At 38.9% G+C, this 18,506-nt stretch overlaps 3 protein-coding genes across 3 annotated transcripts; all 3 read left to right on the top strand.

Annotated features, from left to right (window-relative positions):
- The first annotated feature begins 275 nt into the window (after positions 1–275).
- LOC306707059 (B2 bradykinin receptor-like) lies at positions 276–4,410 on the top strand. The gene is made up of 2 exons (XM_079174348.1): positions 276–374; positions 2,108–4,410. Exons 1-2 carry the CDS (start codon positions 355–357, stop codon positions 3,141–3,143), a joined length of 1,056 nt encoding a protein of 351 aa, XP_079030474.1. The 5' UTR covers positions 276–354; the 3' UTR covers positions 3,144–4,410.
- Positions 4,411–5,389: 979 nt separating this feature from the next.
- Positions 5,390–6,289, top strand: LOC306707285 (G-protein coupled receptor 4-like; the record flags this gene model as incomplete). The annotated part of the gene is made up of 1 exon (XM_079174679.1): positions 5,390–6,289. One exon carries the CDS (start codon positions 5,390–5,392, stop codon positions 6,287–6,289), a length of 900 nt encoding a protein of 299 aa, XP_079030805.1.
- Positions 6,290–7,504: 1,215 nt separating this feature from the next.
- Positions 7,505–9,014, top strand: gpr65 (G protein-coupled receptor 65; the record flags this gene model as incomplete). Its single annotated transcript, XM_079174678.1, has 2 exons — positions 7,505–7,527; positions 8,036–9,014. 2 exons carry the CDS (start codon positions 7,505–7,507, stop codon positions 9,012–9,014), a joined length of 1,002 nt encoding a protein of 333 aa, XP_079030804.1.
- Between the last annotated feature and the right edge of the window lie 9,492 nt (positions 9,015–18,506).

Below are 18,506 nucleotides of genomic sequence, written 5' to 3'. Positions count from 1 at the left end.
CTGCACGCCAACAGCTCAGTTGTCTCAATGATGAGAGCCGTGTGGAGGCAATAGATTTCAAATTTAGCACCTTTATATACATTGCTAAAAAAAGAACATCTCTGAGATAATGTAAAACAATTAGACTTAGGTAGACACAAACTTTACTGCAAACAGACAGACAGGCTGTGTATACAATGCTACTAGAAAATGAGATAAAAAAATAGAAGTGGGACAGATTGGAGGAGGAGACATGATTTTATATCAGCTTCCTTTCTCCTTTAAGAGAGTGGGTTGGAGAAGGAGAGAATAGTAGGAGGTACTGGAGCAGTGTAGCGTGTCTGGAAATTCTACATCTGAAATTCCTCAGGAAGAATGGCTCATCTGCCCACAAGGTATAATCTTTTTCTGGCTTTTATATTACTTTGCTATGTGCTTTATAACATTGCCCGTGAATGACAGTATACAGACTCTTTATATGTACTCATCTTCATGATACAAAGTGAAACAGAAAACGGTTTAATCTAGACTTGACAGGTCACAGCCTGTTTAAAGGATACAAATGTAATTTCTTGTTCAAACAGGTCAATGTGCCTCAACAGGTTTAGTGTTAGATGTCAATGAGATTAAGTCCTAAGGTTTAGATAGTTAGTAAAATCACTATGACAAGTATTTCAAACTGTTATGCTGTTTGTTCAATTCTGATATGAAAATAGAAAGAAGAGGTAAAGAAATTGAATGCATTAAGTTGTCCTAAATAATAATCAGTGGTGGAAAGTTACAAGGTATTTTACCTTAAGTACTATATCCATTTCCTGCTAATTCATACTTCTACTCTTCTAATTGCTAATTTTCCGTAAAACGTTCAACAATAGGCACACAAGTCGGGGAAGAAATTGCTGTTTTCAACAAATACAAATGTCCTACAACTGATTTTCAAGTTTTAAAAAGATAATGTAGAAACTATAGAAGTTTGTTTGTGTTTTGTACACATAAAAATCCATGAAAAAATTATTATGTATACAGTACTTCATATGTGAATATATATAAAATATCATGTTTATGGCTTATGTACAAAAAGCAAAAAAGTACAAATGAAGCAGTAGTTTATTTATGCCACATAATCATGTTATTTCGATATCATTCATTATGTCTTACTTTAACCATAACGTGTTTGGGGAAACATTTAAGTTCAGAATATTTGTCACCTTTTTCATTGCTTTCACCTCGTGAAATTGCGTGAATCTTTAAGAAAATGATCCCGCTACTAATTCTAATCATTCCAATTCTAAAAATGATTTCCGGCACAGTGGTAATCCTGTTAGTGTCTCACGTCCGCAAACATCCTGCCCTCTGCATTATTTATTTGCCTAATCTTCATTATTTTGCTGAGCATTGCCTCACAAAATAATTTATTAATCCTTAAGAAATGTTTGAAAGGATTTTTATCAGCTCATACGGGACAGAACAGAGAATAATTATTAATTTGATTGAACTACTTGCAAATTAGCTTGTAGAAATTGTAAACATTGTAAATAGGAAGAGTTTATTGAAAAAAACTACATTTTTATCAGTTTTAATGAATCTTTTGCAGTTTGTGCATCTCAGGTAGTGCCAATCAACAGGTGTGGGGTTGCTTTAGATCCACATATAGATGGATAGATATATCTCTATCTATCTATCATACAATCTTATGCTTTATTTGAAAAGTCCACTAGTCATTTTATTTCAAAAACATAAAATTGCAGCAGAAACAGCCCATTAATTGGCAATATTACACATTTCCACGGTCTATAGAGTCCCAGGCCAGACCACAAACGCATACCAGTGTCTTTGCCTGCAGAGTTTTACGAGAACTCATTGAACCTTAGCCATCTTACCAGACTGTTGTGTCAGATAACATCATTGTAAAACTGACACGTATTGAGCCTAAAAGTTGCCACCTTTTTTTATCCACAATCAGCTTCTCTGGGAACTACATTAAAATGGGCAAACAACTATTTCACAGTATTCTGTGTCACTCAGTATTTCAAAGCATTAACTCAATATTTCTCAGCACTTCACAGTGTTCAAAATGTTAAAGAAAATGTCAAAGTTACCTTCAAATTGCCTTTTTTTCTCTCCACAGCGTCCCTGCTAACTTCAGCCCTGCGGTTATGTATGGGGAACAAAACAACACAAATAACACGTGTCCTCAAGTAGAATTGCACAACACTGTGCTGCAAGTGTATATCCTGCTCATCGCTGTGCTGGGAATCGTGTTAAATGTGTTTGTACTGATGGTTTTCTGCCTTCATAAGAAGGCCTGCACCATGGCTGAGATCTACCTGAGCAACATGGCCGCTGCTGACCTCCTCCTAATGTCTTTTTTGCCCTTCTGGGCTGAGTACGTCGCCAACAAATTTGACTGGACCTTTGGTGATCACCTGTGCCGACTGGTCACCCTCTCCATCAACATGAACGCCTACTGCAGCATCTACTTCCTCGTTCTGATTAGCATAGATCGCTATATGGCACTGGTGCACCCGCTGTCCTTTGAGGGAATGCGTAGGCCAAAATATGCCAAACTGGGCTGTCTGCTGGTATGGTGTTTCGGATTGATCCTGAGCGTCCCCAACCTTGTCTACAGGGAAGTGAAATATTCCAATTACTCAAACACTAATGTATGCCATCTTCAATACCGAACTGTCACTGAACACTGTATCTTTAATGTGATGCTGACGACGTTCGGCTTCATCATCCCCATTTCCATTATTTCCTTCTGCACTTTCAGGATTATTCGAGCACTGAATAACAGGTTAATTGTTAGGGTAAACACCAACAAGAAGATGGAGCAGAAGGCCACCACTCTGATGCTGGCGGTCCTCCTGGCGTTTATGATCTGCTGGGTACCATTCCACCTGGCTAAGATAGTCGAATTGCTTGTACATACTAAAGTCCTGACAGACTGTACCATCGTCACTATCGTATTTACCTGCGTAAATATCTTCATGTATTTTGCCTTCTTCAACAGTATTCTTAACCCCATCCTCTACGTTATTATAGGAAAGAACTTCCGCAAAAAAGTTGGGGAACTCTTCCAGCAGTCGAGCATTGACAGAACAATGACCCTCCGCAACACCTCCACACGCTCAAAAATGTTGAGAAGTGTTAAAACTTTTTGAGAAGCTAGGGTGTTTCTTTTCTTTTACAATTTCACAGAATTAAACTGTTAGTTGTTTGATTGTTTGCTCTCAACACACTGTGATGTACAAGTGTTCGATGACAACACGTGACTCAATTTATGCCCTATAACTGTTGTTTCTGTAGAAATGCTTTCAGACCTAATTCAATAATAACACTGCTACATAATTAATAAACTGCACTACAAGATTTTTTAATTCCAGAAGTAATGGGCGCACATCATGATAATGGAATAATGTACAAAAGAGCAGGAAACAGACTTTGTGTCTCTGTGTAACAGCAACGGTTTAAAGTCTTAATATGACACCTTAATAGTAATTTATTTCCTTTCTCGTCTTATGTGCATGTCTCAAGATATGTGTGTGAATCTGTTTCTCTGTACTGTATGGTGTTGCTCTAACTGTCTTGTAATATTTTAATGTCAAACATCCAAAAACAAACCCTGCCATCATTTTATAACCATGAACCATAAACTAAAGAAAGATAAAGAAAGATTTTGGCTGAGCTTGTGTGCTTGTTTATACATAGCGGAGGTGGAAGTTAAACCAAAAGTAATAATCCCTCATTGCTCTGAAAAGCTGTTTGTTTAAACCGATTAACCGATTTGTTTAAAATCTGTATAATTATCTGAGAGCTTGTGGTTCTTGCCAAGTAATCTGACTAATTTTTACTGTGTTCCCAGATCTTAGCAAACTAACTCAGTGGGTACAATGTTTTATTGGCAGGATGTGAAACAAGTCACGACTCCTTTCGTGGCTCAAGAGAGCAGTTAAAAGTTTGATATTTTCACATTTCCTCATGTCCGCAAGAGACTCCAGGCTTAATAAGCTAACACAAGCATTACACATCTAAATATCCAATTGAACTGTTGGCAGCTGAATTGTATCGTGGGTAATGCAAGGACCAGCTTTTGACTAAAAATTATTCTGCCATCATTTATAACCATGTATTTCCCTATCTGTTTCTGATGCTGGAACTAATGTATCCTTTCCTTTGACTCCAGAAAGCTTACATAAGAGAATGGCCGCCTCCACACTGTGCACACATTTGCATGCATGTAGTTTGTTGCTTTGTACGGTTTCTTTAAAGTCACCATAGTGTGAAGAGTAGTGACTTACTCAGTCATGTTGGTGTCAGCTTCTGTGCTACAATTGTGAAACTATTTGCATCATCAATGTAATGTTACACCTGGAGTGGCAAATACGCATGCAAAGTCTTAATCTTATGCTGACCTATGAATAAACCTCTGTGACAGTACAAAGACATGCTTTCATTTATTTTGCTCTTCAATGTGACACAAATATTCAAGTATGTTATCAGAATATTACATAATCTGTTCTTATTTTTGTAGATGTTTTTTCTTGGTTACGATAACATTGTTGTTTCCAAGTTAAAAGGAACACATTCTTGATGCAATGTAAACTACAAATAGATGGCTGTAACTGTGCATGGCCTCAGTGGCACAATGCTTTGCCAAATTTCAACTTAATGCAACACAGCTGAACTAATAGAATCCTCCACTGCACCATAGCAGGGAATGATAAGTTATGCAAATACATGCTTTTCTCTATAAGTACAAGTCCTGCATTCAATCCTATTCAAGTAAAATACAAAAGGTATTATCAGCAAAATAAACACAAGAGTAACAAAAGTCAAATCAGTGTGCACAAAAATGGCCCTTATGACTGGTATATCACTATACATGATGTTATATTAAATTGTTTTATTGACGCTAATGCATAAATAGCATTTGACCTAGGGTTGGACCCCCAAAAGAATTTTGTTGACCAACTTTGTAATTGTATTTTTTAGATTATTGTCTAAATGTTAATTTTGTATGAAATATTTTCCTATTTAAAATGTAAATAAAAACATATGGGGGAGTTGAGAGAGGAAATGTATCTTTGGTGGAACAACTGACATCACAGTATAATTTGCATAAAAACTTTCGGGTAAAGTTTAATCTTTGGGTCGATCCGATGTTGACATTCAGCGATGCAGAAATGAAATGGCAGCCACAATGAAAGCATTGGATGCTGTTTCCATTTGAAGCATGCCGGAACAGGTTTCACAGAGCTCATCTCTGTTCAACAAGACACAGAGCCCTTCACTGCCATCCACATTCGGATTTGGTCATCATCACGTTAGAATGCTCTCGGCTCTGCTCAACCAGACGAACAGGAGTACATCTACCTCCTGCATCATGGAGACCTCAGTCGAAAAGAGCATGTATCCAGCTGTCTATTCTCTATTTTTTATTGTGGGCTTTCCGGCCAACTGCCTCACTCTGTATGTAGCCTGGATGCTGATGAAGAATGGGAACAACATAGCGGTTTACCTCTTCAGCCTGTCCATCTCTGACCTGCTCTACACAATTTCTCTACCTGTGTGGATTGAGCTGGCCCTGCAGAAGCCTGTGCGGGATCTCTGTAGTTTAGTGGCTGTGATCATGTACAACAGCTTTTACGTCGGCTCAGGCCTCCTTTGCTGCATCTCTGTTGATCGCTATCTGGCAGTGGTCTATCCTCTCCACTTTCACTGGGTTCGAGAGGTGCGGACAGCTACCGTTGTGTGTATTGCTGTTTGGAGTTTGGAGATTGCCGTCCACATCATCTTGCTTAACCACACGGGGGCGCTGCAAGCTTTCTCCTCCAGAGACTTGTGTGATGAGCGAATACCCATGACGCAAGAAGATGCCAACCTCGCCCTTACACGAGTCACTCTGGGTTTCTTGGCCCCCATCTTCATCATGACCTTTTGTTTTCAGCAGATCATGCGGTCACTCCGAAAGAGCACCTCCATCCTGACAGGGGAGCGCAGGAAAGTGGGACTGCTGTTGTCGCTCCTTCTTATAACCTACATAGTGGCCTTTATGCCCTACCAGATTGTCATGTTGCTCAGGGTCATACTGGAGCCTGGGTCCTGCGTCTGGGCCACGAGGCTCAGAGATCCGTACCTGGTCACAGTTGCCACGACCACCATCAACAGTACTCTGGATCCTATAATATACTGTTTAATCAGTGACAGTGCTCAGAAAGAGATTAAGAAAGCTCTAGAGAATTGTTACAGAGTTTTTGTGAGGAGGAATGGGTCCGAGACGTCCAATGGAATTCAGTCAGTTTGCTGACAACAGATTTATTTATTTGTTTAATTTGTAACCCAAATGTAATAATGAAATGAATTTGATGATTGATTAAGTCTGAACTGTCTTTTATGTAGGCTATACATTGAATTATTTGGTCTTTTTAGTACAAAATTCCTTCTTTGTGCTGTTCTCAGCCACGGCAGAGGGATAGTAACAGAAAGAGGACATGTGGTACTACTTTACTTTGTTGAAGACTCATATTAGCTTTGGCTGAACTTTTGAATACTTTTTCCATGAACAAGGACTGCGACTTTTGTGTGGGGTATTTCTGCCTTAATGAGAGAAAGACAGGAAAGGCAGGAGAGAGGGGAGGGGAGTATATGTATATATAGATGTGTGTATGTGTGTGTGTGTGTGTGTGTGTGTGTGTGTGTGTGTGTGTGTGTGTGTAGGTGTGTGTGTGTGTGTGTGTGTGTGTGTGTGTGTGTGTGTGTGTGTGTGTGTGTTTAGGAGCACGTAGTCTTAGTCCTAGTCATAACAACATAACTACGCTATGGAAACAATTAGTCAAACAGATATGTATTCTTTTATCAGACAATAATCAGTGTCACCTCTACCTGAGTCCATGTCTATATTGACACACCAAACATGAAGACACGCAGTCTCATATAGACTTAGTACCTAAATTAAATCTGCTCTGTGGTCCTCTAACACCGGTAGTTTGTTCTCTTATGGCCTGTCACCCAGTAAATGACATACGGTAGTCAGGGACAACAAGGAGGCAGCTGCTGAATCTTCCTGTTTCTATAAGCGAGCAGATTAAGCAGTGAAGACGAGACAACTGAATGAATACACTCTGCATCTGTTTCAATGTTTTCTTTTTGATAATAAATATTTCTATGGACATACTTTGGAGCGGAAAAATAAACTGAATAAAAAGTAAGTAGATCTTCATATGACTTTGTTTTTTTCCTTATAAAATACTTACTGAGTTAAAGTATGTTTATGGTTTATACACTTAAAAGGACCATACCTCTGTTTTTTTGTGTTTTAGAATAACTTCCTATTTTTTTCCTTTCAGCAAGGTGGAAATACTTACATTTCAACTTCAAACTTGCTCTAGATAGATAATCCATCGCAGATAACTGATGTGATCAACCATTGATTTTGTTCCAACATGTGTTTGTCATGTGGTGATGCAGGATGTATTGTGTAAGAACCACCTTCCAAAGAAGTGTCACGTCAGTGGTTTTAGAAATGGCAACAGCAGACCACTCTGAGTAGACAGAAATTAAAGCAGACTAGTTACTCCACCCTGCAAGATGATTTTCCAAATTTACTGAAATAAACCATAAGTTTTCTGGAAGGGGAAAAAAGTCAACAGTCAATTTGTTAAAACAAGTGAATTCTACTTCAAACACTCCACTCCAGTGATTTACTATGTCACTTCCATTAAATAGAAGGGATCACATGATACATTGTGTAATATCAAAGCAGCAGAAGCTATAGACGTTTAGTCTCAAACATTGGCCAAGCTCCAAAATCACAGAATATCTTACATTGCCCATGACGAAACACAATAGCATCTGTCAGTAGATTATCTCTGACTCCACACCGTTTGTTGTAATCCAGACTTTATGTTAAAAGTTTGCTGTCACCAACTTGAAGTAACCACAGAAGACATTATGTAGGTGTTTTCACAGGCTGAATAGTATTCTCTGATAGATAAACTGAATTCAAATGAGTTGTGTCTTTCCCTCCTAATGTCCTTCCTCGTTTCTCCACAAGGTGTGAGCATAGGAACGCCACATCCGCGATGGAAAACCTAACCCTGGGCACAAATAATTCAGAATGTTACTCCACTGACAGTTTATCCAGGAGGAGGTCGTTTATGTTTTTCTACCTGGTTATCCTCATCACTGCCATCCCTTCCAACGCCTTCTTCCTTTATGTGTCCTGGCAGCACATTAGACAGAAGAATGGGCTTGGTGTGTATCTATTCAATTTGGCCCTGAGTGACCTGACATTCACTATCGGCCTTTCCCTGTGGCTGGACTTCCAATGGAAAGGAGTTTGGCCGCACGGGGGCTACGTTTGTATGCTATCTGTCTACTCTCTCTTCACTAACTTTTACACCAGTGATGCTCTCCTCTGCTGCATTGCTGTTGACCGCTACTTGGCAGTGGTTCACCCATTGAAGTACACTTTCCTGAGGAAAGTTGGCACTGCAGCAGCGGTCAGCGTCGCCATTTGGGTGTTGGTGGTCTCTTTCAACGCCAGCACCATCACATGGGAGGACTCATACCATGAAAACAACAACTTCTCATTGTGCTTTGACATCGTCTTCCCAATGTCAGATCACTTGGTTCGGGCTAATGTAGCACGCTTCATCCTGGGCTTTATTGTTCCCTTTCTCGTTGGGGTGTTTTCCACTTGGGGGATCTGTGAGGCAGTGAAATCCAACCAGGCCACGGAGGAACAGGAACGTAAACGGATTTCAAAGCTGCTGACAGTGGCTCTGTTCTGCCTATTGTTCTGCTTCGGACCTATCCACGTCATGATGCTCCTCCTCACAGTAGTGGATGACTGCAGGAATCTTGCATGGTTCCTTTATCCATACAAGATCAGCGTAGCTATCTCAAGCCTCAACTGCCTTGCAGACCCTCTCGTTTACTGTTTCATTACTAGAACAGGGAAGGCAAATGTCAATCAGGTTGTTCTCTTCTTCCAGGTAAAGAAGAAGAGGAGAGATGAAGATGTAGTGTAGATTTAAATAAAGTACAGGACTAAATAATATAACTACCTTGTAATGAACTCAACAAGTTAAGACATTAAACGGTAGAATATGATCCTGAAGTTAACAATGTGAGACATTTGTCAAATGGAAAGTTGTTAAAGGACAGAGCTTGCAGAGTTTATATGTTTTCTAAGTGTCAATAAATCTCATTAAAAGACCAACACCAACAATGAGTTAGTCTGTCTCTCCAAACCTCTGTGTACCTAAAAACACTCCTCATCAAGTCAGAGTCCTTCATTTAAGATCATACTCAAGTATAAGAATGTAAGTATTAACACCTCAAATTATTTAAAGTATCAAAAGTATAAGTACTCAGTAAAATGGCTGTTGTCACTGCTTCACTATGATGTTTTTGGATTAATATTACTGCTGATTTCAACTACTTTATGAACAGTTTGATAGATACATTTACAGTAAAGCATTTTTTTTGTGAGTTGAGAACAACGGTCCTCATTTCAGCTTTGTGACGATGCATTTTCCAGAGGGTTTTTAGGAGGGTTCCCGCAAACCATGAACGAACACTTAACGCCTCAGTGGTTTCCACTGGACAGGAAGGGTATGCAAAATAATAATTTGGAAAGAAAAAATATTTGCCTCTGAAATGTAGAGGTGTAGAATTATATTAACTAGTTATTAATTAGTTAGTTAGTAGGTGCAGTTATTTCATATTTTGAAGTGAATTTGAAAAAAGCCTTTTTATCAAACTCTGGACATTATTTTGTCTACACACCGCAAGTTTATTACATGTGTGCTTTGCTTGTACTATACATCTCTGCTATCAAGGTACTGTAAACCCTTTATCAGCAGTGACTCATATGGAACAGCTGTTCCATGGTTTGTCAAACATCACAGTTGTTCTGTTGTGTGAAACCTTCTCTATACAAGGCCAACGAAAATAGAGGTATTATAATTTGACACCATTCATCATTTGGTTAAAGTGTGCGGAGGAAAAGAATATGTTTAACGAGCCCTGTGACGTATCAATGCGCTACGGTGACATTTGACTGTGGTTCCTCTTCAGCTTTTTGTGTCACACTATTTGTATTAAATACTATTAAGTGTGATTCAGATGTCAAGGGAAGGGTGTATTTGAATTTAACTGACAAACATGATATCTGCATTTTCTTAAGTGCCGTAATCCCATAATGAAATATTTTACATTGGACGACTATATTGGGAGATTTTTAGAAATATTAGTCACTCACTACCAACACATTATCATCTTAAATGCTGTGAACTAGTAAATAAATGACTCAAGAACCTTTTCAGTAATAACAGTGAATTTTACAAGTGCTTTCAATTGCTGGTCTAATGTGTGGCTGACTAAAAGTGGATATCTGAAGCTCTCTAGTGGACGATCTTGGAAGTGCAGTGAGCCGTTTACACTCTTTACGTTTGGAATAGTTGATCATTTTCAGACCAGATAAGATTCTCTTGTTTTATTGCTTAACCTGTAGTCTTTTATTACAGCAATTAAACACAGAACACTTTATCTTTCGTTTGAGCAGGATCATAGAGTTGGTCTGCAGTGTTTCTTTCTGGTATGTGCATAACAGTATACGCAATCCTGCAGCTCATATTCACACACATGCACACACAGACTTTGACCATTGGTCTTTAGAAAAAGAAGGGACCAGCTTTATATCCCCAGATTGGAGGGGAGTCCCAATAATGTGCTCTAAATGTGCATTCTTTATATATTTATTTATTGTGATACATAATATGACAACCTCAGAGGTGGGCAAACCTGCAAGAGTTTCCGTCTCACATTTTTTTTTTCTCAGGTGTGTGACATTTTGCCTTCATAACATCAAAGGCTGGCAAGGACATGTGCGCCTCCATGTGAGTCCTTGTCCTGCCTCTGTCTTCAATCTATCCATCCATCCAAGTCAGGTAATATGCTACACTGTCCTTGGCTCTGAAACAGACCCCCTTCTTTTATAAATAAAGTACAGGTGGATATAAGAGATGGAGATAACTGAGTTACTTCAGTGAACCCCGGCCTCACCTGGATGTTGGCAGAGGTTCAGCAGTGGCACGTGTGTGAGGGTCTGCTCTCTCTCAGGCATGATAAAAGAATGGTAATATATGGTGATCTGATTGTATGCACACACATGTAATAGAAACTTGATCCTCATAGGAATAGAAAGGTCGAGTGCAAAGGGAGCTGCACTAATTTAGTTGATTCTTTGTTGAAAGTCAAAGTGTTGGTTCAGGACAAAACATCAAAGGTGAATCGGTATGTTTTGACGATATTTCCCCTGGTATAATTAAAAAAGTTCCACCTATTGCAACAAGGCTTTGGACATTTGGTTGTAAAAAAATATATAGATCATGATGTACAGACGCATTTTGGTCAATCCCAGCCCTGGCAGCTGTGGCCGGCACTGGGTGTTGGCAGGCCGGCTGTGGGAGCAGTCTGGGTAATGTACATACACATGGCATGAAGAAATCCTGAACCGAATACACAGATGTGCTAAAGAAGGAAGGAGAAAATAGTAAGTTATGTGGTAACAATATCACATAAGCTTTGTAATGTAAGCCCAGAATAGAACCAATGAAATGTTACTGTTTACTACAGTAGTTATACTGTAGTTTATACAACTAGAAACTGGATTTGCAGCAGCAAAGATATCTTAACTGTAGTATTTCCTTTCATATTGACTCATTAGTTTGAATTCTTTTTCCTTTCTTTAATGCTGCCACTCATTTTCATAGCATTTTGTCTATTTAAATTATGAATTATTCTAATCTCAAACCCCCAATAAATCTGCTTTTCTCAGACATCTCTGCCCAGCTGTCCATCGCTTGTTTCTTTCCCACTTGCCAGACGTGCGCAGTCGAATAACAGTTATCCTTAGTCATTGGAGAGCAGAGATGCAGAGAACTCCGTTTCACTGTGACTCCTTTCCAAGTATCTGAATTTATAATACATTATTAGTTTGTCTGACATAATTCAGGAAATTTGAGCATTTTATTTTCCAACAAGGGCATCAAGTCATATTCAAGTCTAACTAAAAGGACATTGGTTGCATTGGTTTTAATACAAACTGGATTATTGAAATAAATGTTTCTATTCCCATCGAGAAAAGTCCTGTTGAAGAAATGAACATACTATCTACACATCAACATGTTCAATCTTAATTAATTAAACATGATATTTCTGTAACTAAAATATGGGCTTGCAGATTCCTCACAACAGCAATAATTGGCATTGTTCACTAAACAGTTTCACTGTAGTTGTCAACCCCATCCAATCCAAAGTCTTCAAACACAACTCCTGGTCTGAGCTAAAGCCCTCTTCAGAGTCACATGATGTACTCGATTTGTCAGTGTCTTTTGACTGGTTTAGATGACATCACATTGCACCTCTCTTCACTTCAGTATCTCTGCTGCCAGACACGTTGTCAGGCAGATTTCTCATCTCTCTCCCATTGCATTTGATGTCAAGCACACTGGGCTCCTCCAGGTGACTGACACTCCTTCCAACCTTTCCTCTTCATCATCCTCTGTCGCTCTCAGCGCTTTCACACTTTCAGCTCTAGCTCTAACAACTTCCCAAAAGCTTCAATGTAGGGAAATTATAATCATATAAAGGAAGCTAGCAACTCTCAGCAGTATAATGCAGTAAAGTTTGTGTTTAATTTGAATGTATTCGATGGAATTCCATGTATTTAAAATGTCCTACGTGTAATTTCAATACCATGGATCATACTACTTATATTCTTTCTTTGGGGTTTTATTTTGGCGAAATTATTGTTACTAACTTTATTTTATATCATTTAGACCAAATACAAAGACTCAAAAATGCCTCTAATATTTGAAAGCGGAATAAAAAATGAATAAACTCGTAAGAAATCAAACAGTGGCAGAGCTAAAGCAACCGAGAAAGACAAACCAGAAATGTTGGAATAGGCAGTCTTTTAAAGACTCCTGAAGTGCAGATCAGGTGTAACCAATTTGACTGATTATTAACCTAAATTCATAGCTGATGCTCACTGTTGGTGTGTGTGTTGAACCTGAACATTTGAAGCACATGTGTTAATTAATTCAAAGCTTTCTTTTGAAATGAATTGAAGAACTTTTGTGTCACTTGCTTATTCCGCTTTTTACAATAATCTCACATGGCAGCATCAGGGTGCTTCCACAAGACTTCATCTGTCTGGCTAGTCCAAATCAGATTGAAATTGTTTCTTTTGGTTGGATTTTGAAATATTGCTGTCAAAGCTTTTTCCCTTTGTCTTGGCATTGATCTTCTGTGTGCACAAATGCCTTCTGATCCAGTTTATCTCAAATGACTTCATAAACGTCACTATTTATGGAGACTCTATTTAGCATATTTTATATGTTCTGTTCGGCCCACATGTCAGGCAAACAAGGCCCGCACAAACAGCCCATAATCACCTGCGTTTTGGTTCAAATCCTGCAACTGGTCAGTTTGTTCTCACTACAATTGAGCCGTCCGCTTGGAAACAGTCAAAGACAACCTCTCGCATATTTTTAGTAGGATTACTGCCCAACTGTCCAAACAAGCTCAATTTTTGCACCATAGTTCAAAATGGACTAAATGTTGGCTTGCGCGCTAACATCTCATTCAGACCTTAATTAACAGGGTTGAATTATGGCGGGTATACGGCCGTTCTGCTCTTCCTCTTTTGTCGTCTCAGCCTTTAGGATGATTATTGGTGTTTCACGGATTACCTCAAGTAGCAACAATACGTCCTCAATTTTGAATTTTGGAGAAACCACGAGGTCAATCCCACCTACAGTTGCGGTGAGTCACGCTACGTCAAAGTTCAGCAAAGTAGACCTCTGATCCCAGTTATACTAACAAGAGGGAGCCACGACCAATTGCTGTCCAAGAGGAGCTGTGGTTTTGGGTGCATAATTGCCCGTTACTTCAAAGCCTTATGCATGACTAAAGATGTGCAAACAGAGGAAATTAGTTAACCCTCGCAGAGGCCTTCCTTGTGACAGATTCATGGCCATTTTGAACACATTTAAAAGTAAGTGAAAGTTGGAAGATTCACTATTACAGTCCCTCTATGGTATTTTCATGCCCTTCACACATTAACTTTATCTAAGAGCACTTGTAGACTAAGATAGGTAGGATGTGTGCTCATGCATGCAGGGCCATCCTCTGGGTGAAACACTCTCAAATAATTCTTGATAGATGAATTTGTGATTCTGCAGCAGCCCTCTGGATAAATTGCACACCGCTCTAATGGCTTTATAAAAACCAGTAAAGCAACAACACTCTGAGAGTTGACATCAGTTAATGTTTCTTTAACGGTCAGTATGCCAGAAAAATAACTGGAGCCATAAAAGATGCTTTTTGGCATCAGAGAAGTTGTAAGAAAGGAAATATTCAGTTTCTCTCACGCGAGCAAACAGAGAGTTATGAAGGCCAGATGGATGAAAACACTTTGTCACAGTCTCAAATGAATAAATGGGACTTTTCTGTTGCATACAAATGGCAACTCAATACCTCGTAAAAACTGCAATTTAATCTAAACTGCACATAAAATTGTAATGTGCCAATGAGACAGATGCAGTCTTTCACACAAGGAAGTTATGGAGGTAATGAATAGAAAACATTCCATCAAGGTCAAACTCTTCCTTCTCACTTTTAACCATGACCAGTTGTAAAAAGGAGGCCTTTGGATGCAATCAGATGTGAGTAGCCACCTATTACGGTGCCTTTCTCCCCCTACTGGTTGTAAAATAACAGCACAAAGCACATACAACGAAAAGATGATGGGGAGCAAGGGGGGAAGATGTGTGGTAAAGTAGTTTTTATTTGTTCAAAAGGAGGCAAGGAAGTGAAGGAAGTGGGGAAAAAAGCTACGGGATAAAGACAGATAAACAGTGAAGGGAAGGAGACCTGTCCGATGAGTGGGAGATAATTAGGTAGAAAGAGAAGCAGATGTCTATAAGTACATTGCTTTGTATGACCATAGACTGTATAAAAATATAGACGTAGTGTCTGTGACCTCACCCATGGGTTTCTGAAGAGCCATGGTTAAGCTCAAAGTTGTCGGCTCTGGACGTCGCCATCTTGGCAGTGACGACTCTCCTGGCTAATCCAGTACAGAGGTGGATCAGCTAGTGAGCAGTGCCATTGAGGGCACTGCTGGCAACCTGGTATGGCACCCATCTTTCACTCAAAGCGGCCCAGAATAATGCCTTACTTTAAGCCTCAATATAATTTAAACTGGTGAGTTATCGAAAAGTTAACCGTCTCTCTAGTGAAATAAGCTATAGAGACCAAACCGTTGTCTGTACCAGGCTGTAACGTGTTCATTTCTGCTGTAAAGTTGGGCGTCTCAACATGGCGGTCTGTAGGGATTGTCTAGCTTTTGGAGCCAGCCTCAAGCGGCCATTAGAGGAACTGCAGTGTTTGGCGCTTCCTCGTTGGCTTCATTTCTCAGCACCGGAGTTTGCCGCTCGTGTTTGACCGTGGTGCAGCAATGATGACGTGTCAACTCATCCACTCACTCGAGGCTGCAAATGTTAAATCGCAGTTGATGAATATACACAGAAAAATGTAATACATCTTCAGCAATCTTTAGAAATTCATGCACATTTTTGTAATTTTAGTTAGTTTGACTTAAAGGTGTCAAATAATCATAATTCACTTTCACTTTTCTGGCACTGTGCTACATTTGTGAAAGTGTACTCCTCCTACCCCAAAATGCAACATTACCCACTTCAGGTCCTTTCAAATCATCAGTAACATCCCAGCATATGATAAAAAAGACCGTGTGTTGCCTTAGAGCAATGATATGAAGTTAATTTACCAGTTAATTAAAGACACGTGTGGAATTCCATTATATTGAAAACATTTTGAAATTCCATTTTCATCCCCATTTACTATAAACACTGCACATGGCGTAGATACTTTAGATGATAGTTATTTTCAGAAACACAAACACTTATTTTTCATTTAGGTATAATTCTTCAGTTCTAGGTTATATGTAAATATTACTGTAATTCATGTGGTCTAAAACCTTCTTAAACAGCCTCTTCTATATGACTCTGATTGGAAATGTTATATATTTCAATTATTAAAAAACGGTGGTGGATTCATCATGTGTGGGGAAGAAACAGAGATAAAGATAGAGGGTCAGAAAAATAATGAGGGACAGACAAAAGAGAGAGAGGAGCTGGTCGAGGTCACTTCCACCTTGAAGGGAAAATCTCCACAAACAAACACACACAAACACAAACACACACACACACACAAACACACACACACACACACACACACACACACCCCTTCTATTACATGCAATTTATAGCCCTGCCTCTACTAACCTGTCTCCCTGATTCATTTCTTTTGTGGGGCTGTCAGCTGGGTCTTTTTTTTTTTTCTTGGTGCCAAACACACATTATGACACACGTGACTGTGGCACCGAGCTTAGCACGGACGGAGACCTTGGGCTCCAGCATCCTCAGTTACATAATAATGAATTCTGTCGTTTAATTACCCAAACGCTGCATCAAAGCAAATTCATCTCGTGTGTTTTTTTTATGGTGAGGTTAAAGTTTTGATATATTGTTTGAATAAACTCAGTAAATTGAGAGCATTTGCCGCATCTTTGTGTGATATCTGTTGTCTTCATTCCTTTTATTTTTTGGAATACGATTTTTTAGAATAGGGATGATAAATGCGAGTTTTGGCTGAGAAGTGCTACTTCACGAACACTATATCAAAAAACAGGTGCTCTTTGGATCCAACATATGGGTCCAGAAAAGAGAATGGTTGGACTTTAGCTTTGGGATCTATAAGTCAGAACCAAACATAATACCAAAGCACATTGCTTTGCAAAGATTACAGATCCATAAAACATGCATTTCAACTCACAGTCTTGTTCAGGGCACGTAAAAACAAGTGACAGCTCACAGAGGCTGGTGTCATCTGCAGTCAATTGCGATCAGGGTTGCACCGGATAAATGAGACAGGTGCAGTCAAGCAGGTATATGTGTACATAATTAGGTTAACTCTACAAGGCATCAATATCTTTAAGGTTAACAAACCCAGCATAAATAATCAATAATATTTGATAGTCATTGATAGACAAATAACGTGGAGAAATACTCATATTTAAAGTAGAAATATATTAAAAGACATATACACAACATATTGTTGATGATTTGCTTTAATCTATTTGCTCTAGCGTCACAAGGCTTCTGTTGTTCCTTTTGATTTTGTTGCAGGAGATCTTGACTTCTCAGTTTCTTAGCTTTAGTATAGGCCTAGTTAATAGTATTAGTTTTGTAGCTTATTAGGAAACCTTCTCTGCATTTATTTTTCTGGCTCGTGATCACTTATCCTTTTTAGAAAAGAAAAGAAAAAGTCTGCCAGCTACAAAAAGAAACATTTTGGATCTTCAATTTAGGGGGTGAATAAGGAACTGGACACATGTTTCATATCTGTAAATATATTCATGGGGGTAATTATAAAACAAAAAAAATCGATGTATGAATGTCTTTGAATATGTTATTATTTATTTTATTAATAACCTAATTATGTACGTACCTACCTGCTTGACTGCACCTGTGTATGTTTAACAAGGAAAGATGTTGTGTTTAGGCCCTAAAATAATAATATTAACACAGCTGAAACAGTTTTATATCTACACGTTTATCTCATAAAATATTTTGCGGGTGTGAAAAAACACCCAAAATAACACAGGCTGGAACCCGTGCCCTCTAAGAGCAGGTTGCATACTGGCCACATACACATCAGTCTCTCTAATTCAACATTTATTCCACCCAGCCGGCAAATATAGCGGTTCTTCTAGGTGTGCGGCTGGACAAAGTTACATGGTTCTTTCTTTGCATTGTGTAGTACAGCCTCTGAGGCTAGTACTTTAGCTTCAATGATGGTAACGTGTGGCTTCTCCTTCGTCCGCCACTCAGCAAATCTTTATAAACACGGTTCATGATAGTAATAATCAAATTAATACTGACTAAATCCCATTTAGCTGCTCCAGTTTCAGGGTCCTGTTACTGTGCATGCTGGCACGCTTATGGCTCACTGGTGAACAAAGCCATCACTAATGATGTTAGTTACACCTGAGCTTTTTCTAGTCTGACACGTTATACTGTCAGCTGTTAAAAAGGCCTATGCTATAATATCATTTTGTAGCAATGCCCTAGGAAAGGCAATACTCTTTTAATGTACCTTGCCAGCGCAATAGCAATTACCACCTTTTACATTTATTTTGTCATGTTTATTATCTGGAAAAAGGCACTCACTACATTTAATGTGATCTGTTCATTAAAAATAAAACTGTACACAACAAACTTGTCGAGTCATGAAAAGGATATCAGATAAAACAGGTTACAAGTACAACCAGTGTGTGTATAATTCGCCTTTAATTTTTATTAATTCTTTAAAAAATTAAAGAAGGCGTCGGGTAGTAGTATCAGGGCCTGTTTGTAAAAAGCAAATAA

Source organism: Pholis gunnellus (genome assembly GCF_910591455.1).
Source record: "Pholis gunnellus genome assembly, chromosome: 15".
Taxonomy (NCBI): domain Eukaryota; kingdom Metazoa; phylum Chordata; class Actinopteri; order Perciformes; family Pholidae; genus Pholis; species Pholis gunnellus.
Note: the sequence above shows the minus strand (reverse complement) of the source record. Positions and strands in the feature narration are given on the sequence as shown.